This window comes from Leuresthes tenuis, unplaced genomic scaffold, assembly GCF_036924035.1.
Source record: "Leuresthes tenuis unplaced genomic scaffold, fLeuTen1.0.hap1 SCAF_4, whole genome shotgun sequence".
Classification (NCBI taxonomy): Eukaryota; Metazoa; Chordata; class Actinopteri; order Atheriniformes; family Atherinopsidae; genus Leuresthes; species Leuresthes tenuis.
In genome coordinates, this window is record NW_027325358.1 from 9542210 (window position 1) to 9551443 (window position 9234).

The 9234-nt window shown below is 37.5% G+C and overlaps 1 protein-coding gene across 2 annotated transcripts; it reads left to right on the forward strand.

Annotated features, from left to right (window-relative positions):
- The first annotated feature begins 704 nt into the window (after nucleotides 1-704).
- LOC140304993 (tumor necrosis factor ligand superfamily member 14-like) lies at nucleotides 705-4044 on the forward strand. 2 transcript variants are annotated; one of them, XM_072383779.1, is made up of 7 exons: nucleotides 705-1021; nucleotides 1284-1554; nucleotides 2354-2422; nucleotides 2511-2544; nucleotides 2713-2766; nucleotides 2889-3123; nucleotides 3266-4044. In XM_072383779.1, the coding sequence occupies exons 2-7, from the start codon at nucleotides 1357-1359 to the stop codon at nucleotides 3447-3449; spliced, it is 774 nt and encodes a 257-aa protein (XP_072239880.1). In that variant the 5' UTR covers nucleotides 705-1021; nucleotides 1284-1356; the 3' UTR covers nucleotides 3450-4044. The 2 variants fall into 2 exon arrangements, with proteins under 2 accessions (XP_072239880.1, XP_072239881.1); XM_072383780.1 differs by lacking the exon at nucleotides 705-1021 and having other exon boundaries at nucleotides 1125-1554.
- Nucleotides 4045-9234: the final 5190 nt, after the last annotated feature.

Consider the following 9234-nt stretch of genomic DNA (forward strand, 5'->3'; position numbering starts at 1 on the left):
AGTAATGAAAATAATGTTTTTTTCAAGTAATGAAAACAATAAATCACAGTAACAAAAACTATGATGGTAAAAAGGAAGACAGCAAGCACACACAAAATGAAGCAACTCTTGAACAAAGCACTGACGGTAAACATGGGAGGAAAATATTAAAATCAGATGTTGCATCACAGTCTACAGTCTTCTGCAAGACATTAGTCATCTTAAATCAGCGCTGAGCAAGATATTTCACTTTAGTTGTTTGAACAGACATGTGTGAGGAAGCACTGGCCTGAGACTGTGGGAGTACAGCAGCTCTTACTTTACTTTACTAAAGCACTGTCCACAGATCATGAGTGGATTTGATTGTAATAGCTTGATCCCTGCAGCTGCTCTTATTATGTGGTTTAGCAGCATCAAAATGTGCCAGATCCATGTAGCTCTACGAGGCAAGCGAAGCGAAGACTGCAAATGTCTCGGAAACGGACAAAAACCAAAAAAGCTACCTATAGAAGAAAAATAGAGTAAATAAAGCGAAAGTTTACGAAAGAACATGAAACTCAAAGAGGGAGAAACTAAAATGAGAGAAAAGGAAGTGTCAGCTATTGGACGATGAGAATATGCAGCAGGGAGTGTCCCTTACACGCACCCACACACATGCCTACATACACACCCCCACATACACACACTGTCTCTCTGTAATGCTTCTTCCTCATGTCATCTTCATTTCCTCCTTATAACAGCTTGCTTCAAAAGCAATATTTGTGACACTTGACTGCAGGCAAGCAGACACAAGAGGTGAGGGAGGACTAAAATCTTATATTTGGAGAATTTTTTCATTTCAAAAGGGGAACCATCATCTGAAAATAACGGAAAATAAGACACGGTGGGAAAGTTAAGAGAGTTATTTCTATTGTGTATTTTGAAATTATATTAAGAATTTATGTGCTGGTCAGTATCACGAACAAGCTTCAGAGGACTGTGTGATAACGACACTGTGCTGCTGGATGGTTGACAGAGCTGTGGAGGAACAATTGAATCTAAGGTAATCTCCCTTATAGCACCCTGAGGACAATGTGAAAAAGATGTAGGCATAGCTTTTGGTTTCATTAGACCTGCTAGTGCAGTCTTTTCTTGGGTGGCTGAAAGGGATGAAGAAATCACTTTGTTTCCCAGAAGTTGGTTGCATTGCACGTGTCCTGCTTACTTCTTAAACTGTATGCCTTTTGATGCCTTTTTGTCAGATATCATGCATTTTGTGTTCCCTGTTTGTTTGCTTCACTCAACTATAACCGTTTCCCTTTCAGTGTCTTCTTCTACAGTACATTGGTCCCTTTGACCTTTCAGTCTTACTTGTCTGGTGGGCTGTAATCTAGTGGAATGTCAGAGAGTGGTGTGGGTACCTGTCCCCAGGTGTTTGTGGTGGACAGCCAGGCCAGCTACGTCACCATGCCCAGTGTAAAGAAACCAAGGTGTGCCAGAGAAGGCCAGAAGTTTCTTCTCTTACTGGTGGGATTGTCTGTGATGGGACTCCTTGTAGAAGGGTGTTTAATCTACAATCTTTACCAAAAAACTGAGGTGAGGCTAATGTCAACACCTTGTGTGTTTGTGAGTGTATGTTTGCATCTGCCTGCCTGAGTGATGGAATAAGCTTCAGTTCTTGGAGTGAATGGAAATTCCTTTGTTTGAGAATTTCCATATTTTAATCTACGTCACACATTAACACATCAGTTTACAGTTTTCTGTGTGGGTCATCACTTGCTGTTTTAAGTTGCCGGCCAGTAATTGCTAAGGTGTCAGATTTCATCTCTACTTCTGCTTCCCTTTCTGCCCAATCTCAAGTGCAAATCCACTGCATTAACTTCACTTTTCTAAGACAGTTTCATAATGCTGTTTCATCACAAACCTCGCTGATTTATATTATGCTCCCTGCATATTATGTAATATACACTACAGCTAAAATTTTGTGGCTTTGTTTAGATTTTGCAGTGAAAAGCAAAGTGTTCAGCACCGGCTGCTATTTCAACCAATAGTGACTTGAACTCTAACAACTATCAGTTAAATGAGAAACAGATCAAGTTATAAAAGCTATTTTATCTGTATTTGTTTTACACTATATCACAGTACTACTGTATGCAAACAAACATAAATCAGCAGTTCTCTATTCAACATTAATCATTTAGATTTTTTTTTAAAAGTGCTTGTACGTATATGTGTGGAACTCCACTTCTCTACACCTCTTTACACCTTTACACTCTCATCTTATTATCTCCACACGTCCCGTTTTATATCATTGGAACTTCCAAACCCACACAGATTCTCTCATTTATATATCTGTGCACTTTAGATTACTCTCACTTTGTTTCTTTCTCTGCAGGCATTTTCCCTTTGTAAATTTCATCACCTCTGCTACAACTTGTCCAATCCTGCAACATTCAGTCACAAGGTAATGTGGGTGTACTGTTTGTGTGTGTTATGGCATGGAGTTACGCTGCCTTTTTTGGAGTTTTGGTATTTAACCCTTTTTTTTTCAGGATGGCACCTTATCCAGTCAAATAGGATCTAAATGTAAGCACAACTTACTCCCTGTTGTCAAATGCCATGAAAATGTGATGGATGAAATTACATAAGAAAAGATACATGCTGTAACTATGAGCACATTTTGTATTTTACCCATTATATTGATTGATTTGATGACTGATTAACTGACTGTTTTCCCTGCTTTTTTTCAAACAGCGATTCCAGCACTGTGGATGCAGACACAACAGAGGCCCTTTGCTCACTTGCTGGGTAAGAATCCTCACAACACTGAGAACTCAATCATATATATGACTTCATTAGTTAATTTCAAAACATCTTATTTTTAAAGTTTCAAAGTTTAAACAACTCCTTTTTTCTCACTTTTATCTCAGGCTCCAATAATCCTAGTGGGGAAAACAATGTGGTGCAATGGCAAAATGTGGGAGAAGCTATCACCCAAAATATGACATATGACAACGGCCGACTGAAAGTCCAGCAGGAAGGTTATTACTACCTCTACTCCAAAGTGCAATTACATCCTACAGAGGACTGCAAGCTTATCCAGCACAAGGTCATGAAACACACCAGGGCGTATGGCTTACCTATAGAACTTATGAAGTCAAGAAGGTAAGTTGTTCTTTGCTATACTTCCTTCCTTCCCCTTTCATCTTGTTTCCTGTTATAGATGTGTTTACTCGCATGCCACCTGTTTGTAACTTTGGTTCTAGGTGGAATTCTTTTTCTAACACCTTGGGCATCTTTCCTCTAGTAATCGCTGCTGGACTACTTCAAAGGCAAAGCCTTCAGAAATAGAAGATCTGTGGAGCAGTTTTCTTGCTGGGATTTTCCACCTGCAGAGTGGGGATGAAATATTTGTCACATTGGACAAAATACAAGAAATGCGTCCAGGACCTACTGAAAACTTCATGGGGGCCTTTTTGATATTTCCATAAAGGACTATAGGAATGTGTCTGTGCCACTTTGTTGACCATGTTTTGTGTTTTTATATACAAAATACATTATCTAATATATATTGTACTAGATGGATGCATTTCAATGACCTATGAAAAAAACAACAAATAGTTGTGAGATGACAGTACCTGATATTCAGGTTATATATTAACAATTGACATTTAGCTGCATATTTTGTTACTTGAATAAAATTTTAAATAAACAAAATGGCCAGTTGCATCAGTTGCAAGATACATAACAAGAGAAGTGACACAAATAATGTAAAGAAGATTTTGATAGTCAGGGAGACTGAGAAATACTTTTTTTTTTCTGTTCGCATACTCCATTGTGTTTGGAACAAGTTTGTATACAGTGAACATGCTGACAAACCGCAATCAACCCACAATACAAAGCTGAAAGTCTACAGATATGCACCAAACTCGAGTGCCTCCAAAGAAGCATGTGTGAAGAGCAGGATGTGGTTGAGTAGGAGTTGAGAAAGGATGGAAGAGGAAGGGGGGGTAGGGAGGATGCTGAGGTGAAAAAGCTTTGTTTTGCTGACTCAGCTCTGCAGACAGTTTCACAGACGACACTGCATTTCAAATGAAAAAAAAAATCACAGAGGTACAGATAAGAGTTAAGGGTTTGGCAACCCATGAAAGATTTTCAAAATTGTTTAGAAAACTGCGCTAAACAACGCAGCACAGGTAACTATGTAGACAGGTGGAGAAGGTGGGAACCAAATCCCCACCGAGACAGAAAAGTAAGTTAGTGGAAAGACTGACCTGAGAAACACTTGAAATATTTAGGTCATTTCCTGCTGCGAGACGCAGATAAACATCTGCGTTTCTAAGTGAAACAAACACACCAAATTGCTCTTACAAAGTTGAATGTGAAAGCTTTTGAGTCAGGTATGAAACAGACGTTTATACGGCTCATTTCTAGTAGAATAAAACATTTTAAATGTATGTTTTGCTCAAGTACTGTTTGCAGGAACAGTTACTTGCAGTTACTTGAGATAGTTGCTTCTGTTTAAAGTCACTATATTCATATTTTGCTACATTTAAGGGGAGAACAATGTACTTTAAACTACATTACACAAATTACACGTGTACATTCATAGAAAAATATAAAGCTTATAAAACATGTTGGACTCTTCTAAAATACACAACAGTATGTGAAACTTTTAGCTTTAACTAAGCTGCAACATTACAGTGCCACTCATACTTTGATGCATTTGCATCAATAAACGTTACATTATTATAATAAGCTTCACTTGTAATGCTCATAGACTGTATGAGCATTGAAAGCCTTTGGTAGCATCAAGTTATTTCCTATGTGAAAGTCCCCATTTTGTTTGGCCAATGGGTGTGCACAACGGTGCACATATGTGTCCACGGACCCAACGCCTTTCAGGCAAAATTTATTTGCGCCACGCTCTTATCAGTCTCAAGGATTTGTAACAGCACTCATTTGTCAGTGTAAACTTAACTTGATGTAAAGGTCACTCAGCTCTGTTTTGCTCAAAATGGTGACCTTTCATTGCACCCCACAAGCCACTGGAAAGAACGGGATATAGAATGCAGCTGTGCAATTAGCTGAGTTTCGATTGCGATTTTGGATTTGCAGTTAGAAAATGTGAAGAAGGAGGGTTTGAGGTACCCTGTTTCTAATAAGATGGGATGTGCATCAGAAGAATTTAAACAAATTTGCAAATTCTGAATGACCTGACAAAAACTGAAAAAAACTCCCCTGTGACTCACCAGCAATTTCTGGTCTATGCCTGCCTACAATAAACCAACATGACTGACCAGTATTTTTCCAGTAATGAAATTCAAATTCAAATGATTCTTAAATAATTCTTATTTTTGCTTTTTTTTTTCCTCCACATGGTCTGTTTCTGGTTAGGAAAAATACTTATTCTGCTGACTTACAACCATAAGCAATGTAGACCATGCTGTCACCCTCTGGCATCACTGGACAGCCTAGATTTTTTTTTTTGCTTTAAAAGTGTCTGATTTACATTTTCTTTTAGCATATTTTCTTTGTGAATAGAAACCGGACTATTTCACTATTCCGTCTGAGATGGCATGTAAGAATTCCTGCCAACAGTTCCACACTGAATCACTGAGCTGACTGTGAGAACCCCCCAAATGGCACCAGTGATCTAATTAAGAAACCAGGGGTACTGGAGCCTATCCCAGCTGTCATAGGGCAAGAGGCGGAGTACACCCCGGACGTTTGCTAGTCCATCACAGGGCCAACAAGGTCTCTCACTCATGCCTTGGGTCAACGCTTCAGGTCAATTCAAAATAACCAATCAAGCTAACATGCATGTTTTTGGATGGTTGGAGGAATCATTCCCACAAAGGCCCAGCTGATATTCAAAGCAGGAACTGTCTTGCTGTTAGGCAGCAGTGCTAACCACCACACTACAGTGCAGTTTTTACTTGGGTTTACATGAGTTTTACTTTAGTAAATGGATATTTATAGGGGCAATCAATATTTTTTTTATGTGTAAATAAATATAAGTTTGGATTTAATTCAGTGTTACTGGAATGTACTGCATTCCCTTCCTCATGAAACATTTACATGCAGAACTGGTCGTCAAAGACCCCCTTTAGAGAAAATCATGATTGAAATCTGTTAAAATTTTCACATACCAAACAACATTTCAAAATAGGCAGTCAACACTAGAGCTGACCTTTTCCAGAAGTTTTTGCAAGATATATTGAGACAGCCCAACACGATCTTGTTACGAAAATAATGATATATTGCTGTTTCAAATATAGGCTAAAAAATGGTAGCATTACTATTCTATGTACTCTGTTCCCTACACAGATCCACCTTAAGTTTGGATTTATCAGCCCATCAATGTCATACACCTCCATATGTGTTCCTTAGTGATGATGTATACTTTCACATTACAAAACTGTTTACTTAGATGCAAACATAAGCAAGAAGGTTGCTAATCACAGACCTGTGAAGATCAGCATGCAAGAGATCTTTGGTTCGAGATGGAACTTGCACAGTGTTTTCAACAGTCAAGGTGCTTTTCTATAACCCTCCCACTCGTGATGTCTTACTTTCCTGAATTTTCACTCGCAGATGGTCAGGGTTAGAAGTTAAGAGAACATGGAAAGGATTAGAATAAATATACATGGTTAGGATAAGATTTTAGAAAATACACAGTTACATGATTTTACAAATTTTTATATTCATGTGTCAAGATTTCTGCCATATCACATAAATAAAACAACAGGCCAAGGCTATGTTACTATCTCACAATTAACAATGCTTGTGACAATGCTACATTTTGAGAAAGTGGAGAAATGTACATATTACACAGCTACAAACATAACCGGCCAACGGGACCTGATCTGTCAACTCCTGCGTGAGACTGGTCAGAGTTGAAAGTTAATATAACATTATCAGCTGTTTTCAACATAACAAAGATGCAGAATCACAGTGTTTTAGCAGAGTTGAGTGTGAGCAGCTACAGACATTTGCGCCGTGAAGATGGAGATTACATCAAAGCCATTTTAAGCAATGAGTTGATCCTTTTCTCATAAATTAAAAAAGCAATCAAGTACTGATTACAATATTTGATCAATAAAAAATGTAGAAATCAAAATCCCATTTGTCATCTCAATTTGACACATGAGGTGGTATCAATTTCATTTTTGAATAATTGTCAATAGTTTTGTTCTATTTTCAAAAATGAAAAGAAGGCCCTGGGAAGATATCAGACATGCTTCCTCCTCTCAACTCTCTGGAAGGGTGTGTTGGTGTCTATGTATGATTGTCAGCAACTGACAGGATGCCACATTGTGGGTTTTATGCCATAAAAAAAGTAGAGACAAAGTAATCACACTTCTGTTGCGTGTTGAGTACCTGCAAAGAATCCTGCAGCTTCCATCCACACCATAAAGGCAAGTCTTTTTAATGTGTTGCTGTGTAGTAGCTAAATAACTTTCTCTCTGAAAATGTATTCCCCAGAGGATGCTTGTTGGGCTACCTGCTCAATATACACAAGATGACATGTTTTAATGTTTTAATAATGATAAGAGGAAGACTTCAGTAGAAAAGTGGTTTCATGTTCAAAATGTTTGCTTTCTAACCCAGTTTGGCAGCATACAGCAAAATCAATGTATACTTTTTGTTTTCACATAATACTCCAAAAAGGAGAACAAGGATGAGATTATTTGAGAAGATATGTTTGCTGTAGTAGAAAGAAAAAGAAATCAACTGATTTTAAATTCAAATGAGTTTACTTCAATGTTTCCTTTTTTGCATTCTTCAGTGCATCACTACATTTGCTGAATAGTGCCAGTTGCACAGTTGCATAGAAACCAACCGTGATACCCACATAGATCACAATCTGCACATAATACAAATAAAACGACAACCCACTAATTAAAAGAAGTGGCTCCTCTGTACAACTTGAGGTCAAAAACTTTAAAAGAAACCTTTGCAGTTTGTATCTACAATAACCAACATGTTTATAACACAATAATAACATGCCACCTTTTGAGAAAGCAGTAAGCGGTACATCTAGCAGTCAGTGAAATCCTCCTGTTTACCCTGACTCAAAGATTTACTCTGATTATCTCTTTTCTTGCTCTTCAGCAGCTAAATGCTCATCTATGTACATAACCAGATATAAGTCTGCTATTTGATGCTGAACATTTGTAATTTCAATTTGTTTTGATGCTGTGCTCCATAAAACCGAAGTAAGATTCAGAAAAAAATGCTGCCTCAGATGTATCTTAGCAGCAGGAAGTCAGAACTTGAAATCAAGTTATTTTTGACCTCTGCACAAGCAATGCAACAAATGAAAAACAAAAATAAAAATAAAAAAATAACATGGCTGCCCACGGGTTGGTTTTAAAGCTTTGCAAAAAACAACAAACACTAGTCTGTTATGTAGGCCTTGTTAGTTTAACTTAGTAAACAATCCACTCAAAGGTGCTAAATGATCTATGTTAAAGTAACAAGAAAGGTTTAGCTAATGCCTAAACTGCCTTTTCTTTGTGGGGGGGGGCGCATAAAATGCAGATTGTCGGGTTTACCCACGTTACAGAATATGATTTCTTGCATGGTCTTTCTGAGTTACCATTTGCCACAGGATCTCACATCACATTTTAACCACTCTGAAGGAAAGTTCTTAAACCAACTTGTTTTGTTGATCTGTAGCTTTTACAATAAAACATTTTCATAAAGCTTGTGTTTATCATTTTGCTAAACAACAGTTTTGAAGAGTGGCCATAAACACACACACGTGGTCTTAAAAACTACAGGCATAAAAATGCTTGTCTTGCATTAATTAAGGGAAGTGCAACCAGTTTCATCACATGATTTTAAATGTTAACCTTTCCTCAAAATAAATAACTTCACTGAAGCAATTTTTCTAATTTGAAGCAATGTTCCTTAAAATGTATGAAGCATTTAGACTAGCTTAAAAATTTGACTTGAAATTTTAGACTATTGATTTGTTTGTAAGCTGGTAAAATGAACGTTGTAATTCATCATATCATGATAGCAGCTTTTAGTTTATATAACGCACAACAGTGCATGTGTGTTTGTTTGCTGGCCCTGTTTTTTATTTTTTTTCCTTAACCGCATTGTATCATAAATAAACAGGATGTGATCTGCATTCAGTTCCCGTATGGGCTCTGTGACAACATAGAACTTTCCCTTACCTGTAAGCGTTTCACACATTCCACTTCAGATTTCGCCAAAATCACTTTCATATTTGTCATTTTCCAAACCAGAAAGATGTCCGTG

Bases quoted from the DNA above. Each gene is read 5' to 3' on its own strand.
- LOC140304993 (XM_072383779.1), top strand. From the start codon at position 1,357: ATGTCAGAGAGTGGTGTGGGTACCTGTCCCCAGGTGTTTGTGGTGGAC. The intron at 2,545-2,712 runs GTAAGCACAACT...TTTTTCAAACAG, and splicing joins CAGTCAAATAGGATCTAAAT to CGATTCCAGCACTGTGGATG. The intron at 3,124-3,265 runs GTAAGTTGTTCT...TCTTTCCTCTAG, and splicing joins GAACTTATGAAGTCAAGAAG to TAATCGCTGCTGGACTACTT.